General features: G+C 40.9%; 1 protein-coding gene across 3 annotated transcripts in view; it reads left to right on the forward strand.

Annotated features, from left to right (window-relative positions):
• camkmt (calmodulin-lysine N-methyltransferase) overlaps window positions 1-18,287 on the forward strand; it is an 82,333-nt gene extending 64,046 nt beyond the window's left edge. For all 3 annotated transcript variants that reach the window (XM_088305551.1, XM_088305550.1, XM_088305552.1), the window contains 3 exons: window positions 5,371-5,434; window positions 8,259-8,390; window positions 15,848-18,287. In XM_088305551.1, the coding sequence (XP_088161677.1) occupies window positions 5,371-5,434; window positions 8,259-8,390; window positions 15,848-15,964 (313 nt within the window). In that variant the 3' untranslated portion in view covers window positions 15,965-18,287. The remainder of the gene's footprint in view (window positions 1-5,370; window positions 5,435-8,258; window positions 8,391-15,847) is intronic.
• The last annotated feature ends 432 nt before the right edge of the window (window positions 18,288-18,719 follow it).

Consider the following 18,719-nt stretch of genomic DNA (forward strand, 5'->3'; position numbering starts at 1 on the left):
TTTACATGCGCGCGTGCATATGTGCGCTCCGATGGTCGTCTGTCTCCATTTTACACTAAATTGCTTCATTTTCATGCTCAGCGTCCCGGCAAATGGATGACTCGGGCAAATTGCAAATAATTGCGTCTGGACAAGGGAACGGGCACAGCAAGATGAAGAAAGAGTTTGAGGGGCGGATGCGAAGATGAGGAGAAGAAGAAGAGACTGAAATGGAGCAATGGGCGATAATGTGAACATCAGACATTATCTTGTCCATCTTTGAAATGTAGATCTGGTGGCCAATGCGGCACCCAATCTTGCATTGTAATATTAACTGGCGTGTTGCGGAATCATCTTTAAAAAAAAAAAAAAGCAAAAAAGCAATACCAATCGTTACAATACAATGTTATTTGATACAAGATGGATATGATACGGGCGAAACAATGTGGTAGGACGCGATATTGTATGCGACACATACATGATGCGAGACGACATGGCCGACCAATCACAAGACAGACGAATGATGACTCAATTGAGAGCCATTTTTAAAGTCTGACCGGCTAACGAATCGGTCCTGTTATAAATATACAGTAATTGACGATCCATCGGCCAGCTCTGCTGAGTCTGAGTCTTTGAGCACATGGAAATGAACAATGGAGTAAAGGGACGGATTTGCTTTTTCAGGATGGAAATCCAGTCCCTTTTGTGAGTTTGTCTCAACTAAAGAAAATATGAAAGTATGTTGCACACGCTGTGCTGTTAAAAAAGTCTTATCTCGCTTCAAAAATGAAGTCAAATTAAATAACAAAAACCAAAAACATTCAAGCTTAAAGAGAGAGACCCACAAAGGTCTGCGTGCCTGTATAAACGTATTTAATCATTCGAATTCGAAACAATGTACATTATGAATGTTTTGCTATAACAATAATAATAGACGTTACTTTACTAGCATTACTACAACTAGAACTTTTTCAAAGAAACTGTGGCAACACTGGGAATGGTTGAACACAATTTCATGGAACCCATATCACAATTTTGGTTGTAAAGATTGGCCAGTGCTTGTGATGGTCTTTAGGCCCCGCCTCTGCCCGTCCACCAGAACACTTTCTGCATGCATTAAGTGCAGCATTAGCCAACGCTATTATTGTAATGTCACAGTTCTTCCAGGTAATAGTCATCTCCGGAAACCCGACAAAGCCCAAGAGAACGAACGGCTCCATTGGCAAGATTTTACATTGACACGCAATCAGGCGAGAAAGGAATCAATTACACGTAAAGTTACCGCATTGAGGACGAGCGTCATGCTTTCCACATGCGTGTGTGCGCGGGCGTGAGGCGCTTCCTGCCAGCTCCATCCTTGAGCGATTGTCTGATAATTGCAGTGGCGGCGGTTGAAGAGTGACGGCTGACCGATTAATGGGCGAGTCATTGTGATGATCACCTGGGAAAAGGTCAACAACGCGCCATCCACTCGGATTAATTATATCTCCAACTGTGAGCATCCAGAGCGTGCATGCATAGTAGCGTAAGGGCAACGCCGTGTGAAGTAGGACTACATTGCCTTCTAATGTCATCGCTTGTTTCCCGCCATCTTTGATTTGGACAAAAGAAGAGCTCTCCAGTCCGACTATTGTTTTTGCCAATATTGTTAAAAGTGGAAACGTGTTGATGGCTCGACCAATTCGGATTGCGTACTTCTTTTTTTTTTTTAAGTTGTTTATTTAATATTAATTTCTAAGAGGAACTAAATTCAATGCCAACACTATGCTGATTAATATTGTGTTGGTGGAATAAGAATGAAACGTGTCATCCCTCTCCGTGGGTCATCATGTTGGGCAATATCGCATTTTGCTGTCCACTGAAGTGAACATCACAACTGCTTACACGAACGTCACATGACCAAACCTGGAAAACAGGTTAGTGGAATCCTGGGCCCGCTTCGAAATCTCGTTTTTGCCTTCAAACTTTGCTTTCCTACCCTAACCGTACAAGATGACCGAGAGATACTTGGAGGAAAGGTTGTTGCAATTCTAAAAATGTTTGGGAAAGGTGCCTGGTTGCAAGATTTTGCAAAGGTTACTTCTGACCAATCTTACCAAAAAAAAAAAACGTTATTTAAAGCGGGCCACCAACAAAGTTCATATATACAAATATAAAATATTCATATATTTAAAGAAACATGCATCCTAAAACGAGCATTAGTTCCCATGCAGACAAACCAGCTGTAAACATAAAATATTGTAAAATGCATAGGATGTAATTTAGAAAAAATGAAAAGAAAAAAAGCAAGCAAGCTACAGACTTAAGGTCTCACTTGTCGCACAGATTGTGTTGCTTGCCCGATTGAATGCGTGCATGTGTGAGACTGAGGCATTCCTCCTGTGAGAATGGGGGTGGCACAGAAATCTTGGCCAGCTGGAGTCTCCCAAAAATCCGACCATGTGTAGACGTCGAGATAAAAGCCTGCGAAGGCGGCGTTTGCATCGCTGCAAGACAATAGCGTTGCGACGCCACGTCAAAATTTCTGCATCAGCGTCTTGAATGTGTGCAGGCTACCAAGACTCACTCTGGTGCGGAATGTGCTTGCTGCCTCGTGTCTGAAAGCTCGGTCAAGTGCAGGGGTCACCAAAATGATTGTTAACATCACTGTCAACACTTGAAGGAATATCATTCATTTTTAAATTACTACTACTAATAATAATTTTATATTATGTACATATATATATATCAGGGCTGTCAAAATTAAAGTGTTAACTCCAGATTTATTTTTAAAAAAATTAACGCGATTAAATATTTTAACTCAGTTAACTCAGTTTTATTTTTGTCAAACTAAAAAAAATAATTAAAAATTAATTTGTATAAGTTGGAAAGCCAAATTCCAAATTAGCTGTTCATCTTTTGCACATGATCTCAGAACAAATCACCTTGCTTAAGTTACCAATAATGCTGGAGTGTGGCGCTTACTACTAAAAGTTTTGAGAATTGTTTAAAAAAAAAAAAGTCCTGTCAAGATGAGTCAGTTTAGATCGTATTGATGGATCACACACTTCATATTTGGTGATTTTACATTCATTACAATATATTATTCAAGTAAATTTCAGTTAAAAGCCTCACGAAAAATAGTAGTAGAAAAAATGTGATTAATCGCAATTAATTACTGATCTTTGCGATTAAATTGTTAAAACATTTAATCGCTTGACAGCACTAATATATATATATATATATATATATATATTTTTTTTTTTTTTTTTAATTCATTTATTTGTTCATTCATTCATTTACCATATTAGCATATTTTCTGGACTTTTTTTTCTTTTTCTTTTTTCTTTTTTAGCCAAAAGTTCAACCAGTGTGAGTGTGAAGTGAATGATACTGGATACTGGACAGTGCAGGTGACATTTCCTACATTCCTTTTGTTTCTTGCAAAGCAATCAGGTCAAATGAATCGTCATGTTGTTGTTATCAGTACATACGTTATGGAAACTTCCTCCCTTTTTTGATGAACTCAAGCTGCAGCAATGATGTCATTTGTTTCCTCCGTCCTGAACGTGACAAATATAGACATGCAGCCCAGTCGTGCACTTTGACCGTGACTGCCTTGTATTTGTGTCCCGGGTTTTTGGGAGTTCAGCGCGAGACAATAGGGTCCTCTAAAAGGTCAAGGCCACTCAATTTGAGAGTCCGTGACTGTAACACGGGGAGCAATGACACCTCATTGTTGTGCATACTGCCCACTTGTTGAAATGATGTTACAAACATACATTCATTCTTCATAAAGAGAATTTTCATTCCGTATTATATCAGATTTTGCTTGATGTTTTTTAATTTTTATTTTGCCCCCCCCCCCTTTTTTTTTTAACACACATAATAATGACTCATTTTTGTCCGTTGGCCTCACAGTGACACGCTGTCCTTCCCTTGCACTTGTGTTGTGTGTGTGCCGGAGCCAGCTCCTCCACCCAACCAGCCCGCTTCCTTGTTGTTCCTCGCCGCCCGCTCTTCCTCTCCGAATTGATACGCGTGGCAAACTAAACCAAACACAAACTTCTCACCTTTCAAGGCAAATAAAGCTCACACCTCCGTCCACCCCGACAAGAATAATAAACTCCACTTAACTCCAATGTGCGCACATCCTGGTTTCACATCAGAGCTGCGGGTGAGCAGCATTTTGTTCGACCCGGCTGCATGTCGTCGGCCTTCCTCATGCGTGATGCAAATTAGATTAACATTTTGACAAAAGGAATTGGATTTTTTTTTTGGTTTGTTTTTGCAGGTCCAGATTGCAGCGGCATGCTTCAGTTGGATGTGCAGGATTATGCCAAATCTGTATTGTTGCATTTTAGTCAAATGAATCATATCTCATCTGTTATAAGCACATGCACTTTTTTTTTTTTTTTGGCAGCAGCGTGATGATGCCACTTCAATTATGTCCAGTTTTGCATCGTTATGCACACCAGTGTATTTCAATTATTATTATTTTTATTTTTTTACATGAATACTTCAATCAGTGTGTTCCAATTGTAACTTTTAGTACTGACTTTGGGAAAGAAAAGTCCGTTGTGCTTGAGATTTTGCATTCTGATAGTTGAGTATAGTTCTTCAATTTTCCGCCAGTAATTAGCAGATATGATCAATTCCCACAATGCTTGTACGAAAACAGCACCGAAGAATGAACATTATTTATTTATTTATTTGTTTATCTCTATGGTGTACTCATTGAGGACATTACATGACTGAAGTAACTTTTTCCTAAATGATAAACACTGGCAAAAATGGTGTTTTGAATTTACTCAATTTTATTTCGTCAAGTCTTTGCACTTCATTATTATTATTTTTTAAGTAGACGATACATTACCTGAAAAAATGTATCGGGATCCAGATGAGGTAATTTCATACAACCGCTTGGCGGAATAATGATGAGTAACCCATCTCAAACTTTTTTTCGTTGTATTTTAAGAATTTAAATCAATTTTGAAAAAGAAAAAAAATATTTTTGGCTGCTTATTGTCCGACATCAGTTTTGACTTGCAAATACCAAATCGAGTTCCTTGTCCTATAAAGGGCAACTTGTATATTTCTTTCTTTTCAAAGTGTGTTTGAAGCCAAACCATGTTTCATCTCTACGCACACATTTTGTGTATGTCCATGCACGTTTTTGGTCTCTTCTTCATTCCTCTCGGCGTCTCGATAACAGACCGAGTCCAATACACACTCAGCACCCCGTCCGTAAACTCATGCAAATTGTTTTTTTGCCTTCCCTGTGTCGTAGTCCGATTCGATTTGTCAACAAAATAAAAACAAACATGCCGCTGCCTTATCTGCAGCTGCCATCACGACAAGGTATGCTAACCTCCCTGTCTCTCTCTCTCTCTCTCTCTCTCTCTCTCTCAGTTTGTTTCTCGACCAATACCGAAGCAGCCTGGTTGATGCTATAAGGAGATTACTGCAACCTAACGTAAGTGTACGTGTGTGTGTGTGTGTGTGTGTGTCTACTGTATATATCTGTGCTTATCCCCCATTCCTCTAAATCAGCTCCCCATTCCCCTCAATCATAATTAGGCCTGAGCACACATTAATAGTGTGACAGGATTAATATCATGTTATGCTTTCATGCTTATGCAGCGCTCTGATCTCCGTGGCTCTGCCTCCTGGCCTCCCCTTCATAATAAATCCCGAGCAACTTCTCCCTTTTGGCCCTGCGATAAGACCCCATGCTGCGACAGCCAAAGCAGATGGGGGACTGTGTGCGCGCGTCCGTGTGTGTGTGTGTGTGTTCTGATGGGAATAAAAGCAAAAGGCTGGAAGATAGAGGGTTGAGATTTGTCTTCATCTGAAGGAAGCAGGTCGCGTTTTAAGTACAGAGGCCAGGCTGGTGGAGAGAGTTTGTGAAAATGAGATGAAAACGCCACTGATGGAAAGAAAAGGAAGGAAGAAAGAGCGCGCACACGCGCACTTGACGGCGTGCGACAACCAGAAATTGACATGTGAATTACACTTGAAAGTTAAAGACTGACTGGAAGAGAGATCACATGAAAAGCTTTGTGGCGTATCATTTCAAGCATTCAAGTGACATTAAGGCTTCAATTATGAGAAAATAATTCATAATCATTTTTCAGTAAAAGCTCTTTGTCTTCTTTTGGAATTGTAGGCAAAATGTATTTGATTTTCATGAAACCATGAGACATTTTCTCAGATGCTCTTTGGCGACCTGATTGTAATTGCGACATTCTCGAGTGACGCGACGTGTGCACAAGCTCGGGGCGGAAAGGAAATTCTGTACATTTGCCGCCGTTATGTATTCAGGATACCAAAAAAACTAAATGCATTCCATTACTGTTACAGAAAAAAAACCACACAATTTGATTGCATTTACATTTAATAAAAATGTGGATTATTTTTTCGGAATTACATTTTTGGGGGAAGGGAATGAAAGGAGCTGCTTTGATTGGCCATAATTGAAGTCAACTGTGACCACTCCCTCAGCAGCGCAGCCCTCCCTTGTACAGATGTCAGTCTGTGAAATTATCAACATTTGTTTGAATGAAACTCTGCGCAGGGATACACCACCAGCTGCGCAGGATTTACGCCAGTCTAAAAAATAGAGCCCGAAATGTTCCGTGACTTTTGAAACATTTCTCATTAGAAATAAGGAAAAGGAATGTTTTAGCAAGCGTGTGCTCGCTTCCCACTTGAACTCGGTACCTGCTCGTCATGTCTTATTTTCCATGGAAACTCATAATAGTAATAATTATAATCTCATAAAAGCGGAACAGAAGTTATCATGTTGTGTCTAACAGTATCACAACATGTCCATGCTCGTTATTATTGAGATGTTTGTTGTATTATACTTAAAAGTATCGGAAAATAAAAGAAAATGTGTTTGCAGTCGGAACTGGCTCCCTGCTGCGTGCTAACAAAGGCGAGCACGCGTGCCGTCATCTGTGCGCGTCGTCGTTGTCGTCCTTCGCTAATATAATCATATCTCCCGCTTTAATCCTGCCCAGATAATTCGGCAGCTAATATGATTTGAGCGACGGCTATCAGACAAAACATTGATGCCACGAAGAGCCTGGCCAAATATTGAATCATTTGCTAAGCTGATTAAACAATTAATAAAAGCCTGACTTTGCTCATGTAATGGCACTAATTTGTTGTTTGTGACAAAGGTGCGCCATCCGGGTCAGATGATTCATGTCTGGGCCGCTTGTGTGTGTTTTGATTTTCTCATTGGAGGGGATCACAAATGGAGCGCGGCACGTTTGGATCAAAGAAAACAAAACGGCAAAAACTGTCCGACAAACGGAGTCGCCCCGCTGCTTCCTGCGCTTTTGTGCTAATTTGTCTGTTTGTACGTGCTTGTCTCCGCGCTCCGTTTAATTAGAACAATAACAACACGATCAGCGTGAAATAAAACTCAAAGCTGGAGGATTTCAAAGAAACTTTGAACCTGTTGTTAATCCTCTTAGTCCTTGCAGGACGTTAGTGGTGCGCGCGCACGTACACACGCGCGCACCACACTCTTTCTTCCTCACGAGCGCACGTCTCACTCCTTGTGAGATTATTGAGACGTAACCGCACAAGCCTGCGTGTGCGCGCTCACTTTTCCACGCGGCTTTGATTTATTTGCTTGTGGAAATAAGTTTGTGTGTGTGTGTGTGTGTGTGTGTCGGTGACGTTCAAGTTTGCCGAGGCACTGATTTCACAACAGTCAAATTTACAAACGTAGTAAGAACCTAATGTATATATACTTTTTTGCTATTTGATTGCCAACAATCGGTTACGTCCGATATCGCCGTTCTTGGCACAAAAAGTAGCACAAAAAAAGAATGACGGATGGCTGTACTAGACCTGCTACCTTACTGTGACTGTGGCTAAGTTTTGTGACAGCTCCCGCTGTTGTGAAATGCGCTATATAAATAAAGTTGTATTGTATTGTATAAGCCTCGTTGCTCCCCCTACCTTGAGGGTGGAGAACTGCAAGCCTCAGACATTGCCTTTTTTCCGCCGTTTTGAGGTCGTACAGGTTAATAAAAATGTTGACAACTTGTTGATAAGAACGCATGTACATATTTAGGAAATATACCTCAAAAAGCACAAAAACTAAAAACTAACTGTATAGTTCAAAGCACTGTACAAATCAAATATTTTGGGCTATTTTCCATTGCATTTTTTTTTCTTTCAATCATTTCAGGTGAGACTCAGCCTCACCTGCCTCCACTGGCTGCACAACACTGGTGCGTGTGTGTCAAGCTATTGTTGACATTGTTCTCCCTGACCAGGGCATGGCCTTAGTGTTGGCCCCGCTTCGAGGTGACACCCTGCACATGTTCTGCCAGCTGGCCCAGCAGGCGGGACTCCTGGTGGCTCAGCACCGGCAGTACGATGCGCAGGTGTGGGATGTGCATCTGAAGGTAAGGCGGCCGTTTTGTCAGATGTCACACAGTCGAATGAATCCATCTCTTGTCAAATTAAATGCATTTTTTTTTTTCATTTTTTCAATGATGGGCTACCGCCTACTACCAAGAACAAATGGTAGGCTACTCTTCTCAACCTGGGTGGTCATGCAGTGACAAAAAAATGGCACGAGTGTCAACTCTCAAATGTCTTCTGTGATCCGAAAGTTGAAGTTAGATTGATACTGACCGTTAATGTGTTCTTCCATTGTGTTCTTCCATGACCAGTGTATCACCTAGCCACTAAGGTTGTTTTTGAGTAAACCCACTTTCTTCAGGATTGGAAGATGGCATCCGTATGAGAGTAAAAAAAAAAAAAAAAAAAGATAAATCACGGATCAAAAAATATTGACACATTATAATACTACTACTAATAATAATAACCGACAATCATGCCCGCAAAGTGATCAGCCAAACCCGACCAACAGAACTTAACTAACCACTAAAAACAAAGTCGACCAATTCAATTTTGTTGACCACAAAAATTGGTTGAATCAAAAATACATGCCTCAAAACTTTTAATTATTAAAAAATAATAATAATAATTAAAAAAAAAAAAGCACAACCCGCTGCCAATCTTCTAATATAACTCAACCAATTCTAACCAAGGACTCGACCAACCAACCAATCAGTGACGTGACCAAAACCAAACAAATAACCAACACAACTCAACCAGCAAATCAACCCAACCAGCCTCCGCAACATCAACCCATCAACTATCGAACTAACACAACTCAAACAAATAATCACCATAACCACAGCTTAACCAGTTGGTTGATGATTATTAACAAATGAACCAACCAACAAGTGGACCAAACCCACCACCACATCGGCCGACAATCAAGCAACCAATCCAAACGGAACCACTCCTAAACAAGAAGTTAACGACCAATCTTAAGCAACCAATTAATCAAAGAACATATATTCTAATATAACCCAACTAACTAACCAGACAGTTAACCAACAAACCCAACCTTTTAGTCAACCAACCCAACTTAAAGAAATACCCAGCTCAAAGACAACTCAAACTGTCAAACAATTTATAACCAACCAACAAACGTCCATGTCCTACCTCAACAACAAATTCAAGGAACTAACCAACCAATTTCCAACAAGGAGCTTGGGCTTTAAATACAATTGAATAGACTGCAACTAAGTGACTGAGACCAACGTGTTAAAGTATTTGATTTTGATGCGTCATTTGCAACCCCAGTTGACACTTTGTGCCATTGTTCTTCATTGTCAATAAGTCTTTCTTTCCACCTTTGTAACCATCGAATGGCGCGGCCCAAAAGCGAGCTGCTTTAACCTGCCACTTAGAAGGAGGCAGCCGCAGAAAGCACCTGAGTTAAAAGAAGCGGCGTCCCACTGGTCACTCCATTTTCGCACGCAGCTACACAACAAGTGGACAGCGAGGAGCGCTCCCATTTGGAAACTGTTTCGACAATTGGGCCGCCAATTGCACATTCAAGTTACTCAGTGAGACCTCTTTGGCTCATTTCGCGTTATTAAACACTTGCTGTAAAACGGGCGCTCAGCCATGTGCATATGTGTATGTGTGTGTATATATATATATATATATATATATATATATATATATATATATATATATCCAGGTTCAGTCTTAGTATTCATGGAGGCCGGTAACCGATATTTGAAGCCGATATTCATTTGTTGAAAAATAGCAAGTCCAAAACCTGACTTGTTTATTTCACAACTTTAGTGATTTACAACAACGTAGTTTTAAAAGTCTAACAAAAAGAAAAAAAAGTGCACGTCGCTCCCATGCTCAGCTGCATTTCTTATAGTTCAATGAAAACAAACGTTTCTTTAAAGTTTACTAGAACAAATAATTTTCTTAGTTGTGAGTTGTAGTAGACTGACATTATCAACATTTCGGCTCAGTCTGTTGCCTGATGCTTCGTGTAGTGCGCGTGACTCGAGGTGAAGAATCAAACTGGCTGCTTACTGCTGATTGGCTGCACCAGGAACCAACGTGTGGGTAGGGAAATCTGCTTCTGGACGCAGGACCACCAGCACAGCAGAGAGAGAGAAGTGTGCTGCAGCGGGCCAAAATAAACCAGCTTTTAATTTATCTGCCTTGAAAGTCCCCCAAAAAAAGGCAGATGCCGATAATCGGCAAAATGGCAAATATCGGCCCCGATAATCAGCCCTCTAACACTAATTATTAAAAAAAAATAATAATTAAAAAAAAAAAGCACAACCCGCAGCCAATCTTCTAATACAACTCAACCAATTCTAACCAAGGATAGAATACACTCGCTAATGATTAAAATGGTTCAAGCTCTTTCTAATATTTTGGCCTTCTCGTGCAGCTACAACTGTGTTTGAAAATATTTTGAAACAAATTGACCAGGTTTACATTAATGCACACACACTCACACACACACACACGTAGGGGTCAGGTGCTGCATACAAAAATGAGGACAACTTGAAGTGTCCCCCTAATATCTGAAGGTGATTAAGTCTCTTCTGCTTATCTTCTGATAAACACACCGAAAGAATGTGTGTGTGGTCCACACATATATTATTCAACCAGGTGTGTGTGCATGCACGCATGTGCTCATGGCCCAGACAGACTATCGAAACATACATGGACACACGGCTTAAAAAAAAAAATAAAAAGTGATATCACTAGCTCGCACAGACCAGACATCACTTAGACGGGATATTGGCCAGACATGACATGCGAACGTACCATGTGATGATATCACACCCAAACATACACGGGTAAAACACACTCTCTCTCTCTCTCTAACACGCACACGCACACGCACTCACACACACCAATGAGCAGCTGCTCCTCATTTGCACTACAGATTAGCTTTCCTTGACTCAATGTGTTTACTTGCAGTGGGAGGGCCAAGAAACAAGACAAGACAATATCACAACCTGCAGAGGAATACGTACACACGCACACACTGGATTTGCGTGTCATGTTGGCTTAAGACAATCAAAGAACAAAACCAAACGCTTGATTCTGCGGAAGAAGTAACACTAAAAAGCTTGAACAAGTCACACTGGCAGCCCCCAAAATTTGCTGCTTGTGTGTTATTGGCTTTGGCTTCACTTTTGCCAACTTTACTTTTTTTTCCCCCCAACAGCCTTTCAACAAAAACATATGATGTCACGCAGTTGTGGTAATGCATTAAAAACACGAGTTTGGTATGTAGTGGTCGAGTCATCGTTTCCCGTTGAAATGAATGGAAATGCCATCAATCCGTTCCATTGGTGTTCAGCTATTTATTGCTTATAGAATAACACCACCACCACATTGATGCTAATTATTAGCCTGTGTGTCCATGGTGTGTTGTCTCCAGACTGCTCTTAAATGGTGACATTTTGCCACCATAGAGATTATGGGCTCGGTTTGCACTTGCAAGTCAAAGCAAACCAAAAACCTTGAAAAAAAAAGTCTGGTCACTCGTATCTCAGATTCCAACGTGGCAGCTGCAAAAACATTCATTGGTAGGAATGTGCACTACAGGGAAAAAAAATGATATATTTACCGATAAAATTTACTTTAAACAAGTCCCCATGGGGCATTATTTCCACAGCATAAATCCCCCCCCAGAATACATTGGAGTCATTTTGGATGTTATTTTTTTGCACACATTTTCATCCATCAAGGGAAATTCAAAACAGCCAAATCTTTTTTTTTTTTTTTTTTTGGTGCACCAAATACACAAGTCACAATTGTTGTCATCTGCAGCTTGAATTTTAGTTCAAAAAGTACACCCCAAAAATGCAAGTGTGTGTGCGTGTGCCTGTGTGTGTGTGTGTGCGCGCGCTGCGACAGGCAAACGACAGTGCTCGCGCGTTATCCTCTTATCCTCACTGTTGTGGAATAGAGAGGCAAGCAGCTGGAGGGACTGCAAGCAGCCTGATAATGCCGCCGCTATTTTCGAACCCGCCATCTTAATCTTGTTACTCAAATGGTTGTGAAGAGAGAGTCATGAATTTTAATTTCTCTCACACACACAGGCACAAGTACATCCCCCCCGTCTTTTGCACATGCATAAGCAGAAGTATCTGTCCGCCGCTACCTCCCTCAGCCACCAAACTTCAGCCTCCATCTCCCCACATTTCCTCTATCACTGCGCGCTTCTTTATTCACACAAACGCCTTTTTTGCATTTCGGGCTGCATCCATCTCATCCTGTTTCTACAGAGCAGAACCGATTGGATCCGTTTTGTTCACTCCTGGGTATATATGAAGAACAGTTAGAGAGCTGCCAACTCTGAAATACTCTGAGTCCTAACCAGCGTGCCTGGGCGGGAAATATTTTGGGCCGAAAATCCAAAATTTATGGATTTCAAATGGATCCATGCCAGCGATGTAAAGTGCCAGACGCAACAATGAACTGCTCTTCCATTCAATGGCGCAAGCTTGTGCTGCTTGATTATGAAAAAACTTATTTTAGTAATAATTAAAATCACAATTATTTAAACGATTATTTTTGGGGGGTGCAAAAAAAAACAAAAATGTATAAATGGTAAAAATATTCAAACAGCTCTAATTCATTTTTATCTGAAAAAAATGTATAAATTGGAATATGGTTTCCTTTATAAAGAAACAGTTCATTAGAGGTTACTTGCGACGCACTTATAAATTGCCATTGATCTGTTGCAACATTTAAATGAACAATTTCAATAGCATGCTCACTTTTTGAATTCCAGTAAAAACATTATAATATTAGACATTGTACTGTTTTAACAATGTTATATTTATTAATATATACTGTATACAATCGTTTTATATCATTGCAATCGTTGAGTGTAATCAACGTGATTGAATTTGGATTCATTGCAAAGCCCTAGCGGAAGCCTCAGTCAGTTTATGACTAGCCATGATTTCCGTATTCATACATTTGATGACATTTTGGTTTGGTGTGCAGTGAGATTTTTCAAATATAAAATGGATGCCTCATCTCATTGGCGGTTGGGAAACTGTCCTGAGTGCTGACAGACTTAACCACCGATGCCCCAAATAACCAGGTACCAAAATAACTGAGTACAATGTAACACATGTCAACGTGGACAACTGAACAAAATTAGGCTGCTTAAATAACTCGGAACCAATAAAAAGATACAAATGAAAGGGACAAAAAATAACCAGGAACAAAATATTCCAACTACTAAAGTGAACTGTGTGCTGAAGTCTGTGCTGGTGTATGTTGCAGAAATAACCAAGTGCCAAAATAATCGGATATTTAAATAACCAGGTACCCAAAAAATACACAAATAATCCGTTGCAAAAAATAAATAAATAAATAACAAAGTTCTTTTAATTAAAATAAGTACAGCAAAAATAAAAATGAGGGAGAAAAATGACCAGATACCAAAATGACAAGGTGATAAAAATACAGGTACCAAAGTAACCAAGTACTAAAATATTTGAAAAAAATTGTACTCAAGTAGATATAGGTACTAAAATTAACTGGACACCAGAATACCTCACTCCCTAAATAATCTGGTACCAATAAAGGGAAAACGCACAATGAGTATATTAAGGCACCCAATTCAACCATTGAGGTACCAAAATAAGTGGTTACTAGAGGACTAAAATGGACCGGGCGTCAAAATAGGTGGCTGTCTGACTAAACCTGCTCCAAAAGAAACAGGCATTAAAATATTAAGTGGTCAAAGTAACCAGATATCTAAAAGGAAAGGTAACACAAAAAAAAATATTTTCATGTAGATGTCCCCTTCTCTCGGTGAATTTGGCACTGTGCCCAATTGAACCGAACACGGTACCATGTGGGCGAAACCACAGACCTCCAAAGTAACCCCCCCTCCCCCTCCCATCTGTAGTCCCACCTTGTCTACTTCCTCCCTGGTGTGCTGAGAGGCGATGTCGAAATGTTGAGGCCGCGCAAGAGAGCGAGAGGGGCCACCGAAGCGTCAGGCAAAGTGGCACTAAAATAAATGACTTGCACCTTGCAACGAAACAAAAAAAAAGGAGACAGACAGAGAGAAAAGGTTGGGGTGGGGGGTGCTGGGGGTTGTTCTGAGGCAAGAAGTGGGGAGGGGGGTTGAGAGGCGATTTAGGCAGCCACCCATGAAGCTGATTAGGCAGCCTGCGATCAGGAGGAACAGCTTTGCTTGTTAAACTTTTCACCTCTGCCAGCTCTCAGCCGGCCTCGCCCCCTCCCTTACCTGTTTTCCTTTCCTTCCTCCGTCTTGTATCGCCAGCGCCAACGCTGCTCAACACTGCAACCAAGGATTTTTTTTTTTTTGGAGGAGATTATGCAGGCAGCTGCCTTTCCAAGTCCATCAGCCCCTTGGGCCGTTGGCTCTCCCTTTTCTTCTTCCTTCCTTCTCTCTTTAAGGGAGAGAGGTCACAGGTTCAATCTCTGGCCGATTTCTGAAGGGGAGATAACGCAAAAGCGATGGAAAGGGGTGGCCGACTGTTGAGGTCATCAAAGTTCCGAACGAACAGAATCTACAAGTAATTGAGCATCTCAATAAGCAGGTCGTTTGACTAGCTGTGTACCTGGATGACCACGGAGCTCACAAGGACCAATTGCCAAAATATCCAGACACCAAAATAAAAGGGCACTTGAAAAAAAAAAATGGTTCCACAAAAAAATAGCAAGTTCTGAAATAAGCGTAGACAAAAATCAACAGATATCGCAATAAGTCACTACCCAAAATACATTCATGCACCGAACTAATCAACTACCTCAAAAAGAAAAAACTGATACCAACATCACCGGTTACCGATAAAAGGGTGCAGTAGAGAAATTGGTGTTATTAATAAATCATAACAATGATAATACAAAAATAAATAAATGAAGTACTTTGACTGCAACTTTTGCGAGGATCATCCTCCTGTGTCGCGCGTGCCTATCAAAGACGTCACGTCAACGTTGTGTTGCTCTGGGAATCAGACTGGTTAAGGGTCGGAGGGAAAACATGGAAATGTTTTATGAAGAAATATTTCACACTTTATACAGACATTATATTCATGCAAATTTGCAGCGGCATGGTTGCAAGTTGCAAGTTTTTTTTTTTTATTAAGTGAATCAAAATATGTGAATAGAACAGCCAGGGGTAAAAAAAAAAAAAAAAAAAAACACAGGCGAAGGAATATATTTGAGAAATACGTGATTAAAGAAAATATCTAGTACAGACACCGGTACGGAGTTAACAAGAAATAGCAAAGTACCAAAATTTTCATCAGGATACCTGGACAAAAACAAAAAAAAAAAAAAAAAAACAGGTATGGCACTGCCAAGCACAGGCCAAAGTAACCACACATGAAAGGCCAGCTGAAAAATATTGGTCGCAAAATAACTGAGTTACAAAACAAGTGAAAAGGAGTAATCGGGAACCTAAATAAGCCGGTACCGATGAAAGCGTCTACTGACGCCGTGTTGTGTGTGTGTCCAGATGCTGCAAGAAGGCAAAGAAGCGTACGATGAGAACATCCACTACCCTGTGCTCCTCACCTTGACCAAAGGACCTGAAAGTCAGTGGAACCGGCCACCAAGTATGGAGTCGCCTTGACACGTCGCCGCTGGTGGTGGTGGTGCGTGGGTGCGGGTGGCGATCGTTGTGGTGCCAACCTTAGTTTATCATCAACACTGTGATCCGCTCGTATATGCGAGTGAGGATGCATATCATCGCGCGTCCCCCCTTTGGACTCAACCGATCTGTCGAAGACTCGGCACTACAATTTGCTCACACTCGTAAAACTGCCGGCTTCAATGTGACCCAAATGAGGTGAAATGAAAATTGAAAGGTGAAATGGGTTACTTGTACCGAGTGCAGAAGTCGGAAGGGTCATGCCTCGAAACCCAACGGGATGTCACGTTTAATTTCCCTCAATTTGAGTATACAACAAAATTGTGTCCCAAATGGCAAGCAGCAAAATTCTGCAAAATAATAAACCCAACCTTGCGTAAAAAGGAAACCAGTCACCTCAAAATACACACACAAATCAACTCAGCTTTTTTTTTTTTTTGTATTACAAATCTCATAAAAAACGAAAGAGACCATCCAAACATTTTGCGTTTCGGTACACGCTGCACGTTTTCATACAAAGTTCAAACAACATTACGACCCGGCCGACGCAAGGCGAAAGTCGCAACAACATCGACGCACTCGTCGCTGTAGCGCCGCTGCTGTCCACGGTCAGTGTGCCTTACGTCATCTTTGTATCCGTTACGAGGGAACCTAACTGATGAGCGTGTGTCCTGATGTACTTGAATATTCGCATCAGAAATGAGATTTTATATTTTTCTCAGACATCTACAAAAAAAATAAATAAATAAAATTCACACAGGTGGCACAACAACCCAATTTGGAATGGAAATGAGATGCAAGTTGGCTGGAAACTTGCCATGCCCAAATTTTGTTCGTTTTGTATTTTTATTTTATTTTGTTTTAAATTGACTAATTCTAACGGCCCAATAATTTTGTCTTTTTGTTTTTTTTTTTGTTTTCCTGAGCTGGAGAGATTCTGCCCAACGGCTGCAATATGCGGCTAATATTGCTCTCATATCAAATCGCATTATTCAATTGGCTAAAATGAAAGAAACCTGTCTTAACTTTTCATTTTTAATCACCTGAATTGCATTTCATATGGATGTAAAAAAAAAAAAAAAAAAGAAAAAAAAAAAAAAGACCCATATTTTTTGTCTTTATTTGTTCATAGACTTGGTTGCAGACATGCTTCTGGATGAGTTAGCATTTTAGTTATTGAATGAATTCACATACATGCCGTTAAAAAACGTCTTTGCCTTTTTGAAGTTATCGCGTGGAATGACTCCTTTCTCTTCTAAATGACTTGTTCCATCGTTGAATGTGATCCCGAGCGGACCCGAGCGTATAAAGGCCACAACATCAGGTACACATGCCGAGTCACTTGACGAGAGCCATTTTGAATATTTGACCATCTCCCGAAAAGGTTACAGAAAATATTTGTCTTTAAGACGAATGTGATCATAAGATGGCGCTACGCTTTTCTCCTGATGCTCCCCATATTGTACCGCGTCGAGCTCATCGCCATCACTTCTCAAAAACGAAGAGCTCACCGCCACCGTCATTCAAAAGTCAGCGCAGTTCTCGTATTGGACGGCATGACATTGTGCAGGTGTGCCTAATGTACAAATGCACGTAAATGCGTAGTGACGTTGTCGTATACGTACTTATAAATAGCAGAGCTGGTCTGCGACCCGAGAACTTCTTTTAAAGCACAGATAACTCATTTTTCAAATGGTGCTGCGTTAATAAAAGTGTTATAACAATCGCAAATACTGTGCTAAATAGATGAGCGGACCCCATCTTGATAAATCACGTGATTTTTTTTTTGGTTTTTGTCGATCTCCACGTGTCACGAGGCTGCGAGGCTCGTAAAATATCACGTCGCCTGTAAACAGCTGACCAGAGAATCATTTCAGTCAGCGTGACAAAAAAAAGTCTCCACGTCAACCCGGCTATTGTGTCCGTGGGGTCGACCGAAAGTGCGCAACGGAGGTAAAAAAAAAGCTCAAAGTGATTTGAAATATCGAACATTAGATATTAAACAAGCAAGGGCGTCTTCATTTCATCACGTTTATATTGGAAATTTGAATATGAAGTTGGCGTGGCCCGACAGCCACCATTGATTGATGTGACGACAGAACATTAGTCACCATTTCTGTGATGTCCTATCTTTTGAAAATGGTTTTGAAATCCCAAATCTTGCCTCTGACTGGAAAGCTTTCACTCTGTTTTCAATATCCGCTTTTCTTGTGAAACGAGAGTTGCGTGTCACTTACCTCGGGTTCACTGTTGCCCATCGGCACAATATCCGCTTGCCACTTAATAAAAACAACTATCAGCACAATCTCAGAGTATTTTATTTATTTATTTTTTTTCCTCTTTTGGTCTACACATTCATTTCCCGCAAAAGAGCGAGCGTCGGTCCCTGCGAAGCGCCGTTCTTGTGGCAAAAGCGGCGTGTCCGCACCTCGTGTGTGTTCTTTTTGTCAAGAATTAAGGCGTTAAATGCTTACAGATGTAATAAAGTTTCCCCGGGCCCCCCGATTGGCTGCGGCCTGCCTTTCGAACACAATAGCCTCCTGCTGGCAAAACTGGTGCCAGACAAGCTAACACACTCACACGTGCACACACACACACTGACACGTATCAAGCCCAGTCAACCGTCTTCCCCTCCTCGGGAATAAAAGAGAGAGGGATAAAGAGGGGAGGGAGTGCAGCTAATCCTGCAGCCTCACTCTTCTGTTTATCAGTGGTCAGGAGGAGGAGGAAGGAGGAG

The sequence above is a fragment of the Idiotropiscis lumnitzeri genome, chromosome 9 (genome assembly GCF_059441095.1).
Source record: "Idiotropiscis lumnitzeri isolate Australia: NSW breed Sydney's pygmy pipehorse chromosome 9, RoL_Ilum_1.0, whole genome shotgun sequence".
NCBI classification, from domain to species: domain Eukaryota; kingdom Metazoa; phylum Chordata; class Actinopteri; order Syngnathiformes; family Syngnathidae; genus Idiotropiscis; species Idiotropiscis lumnitzeri.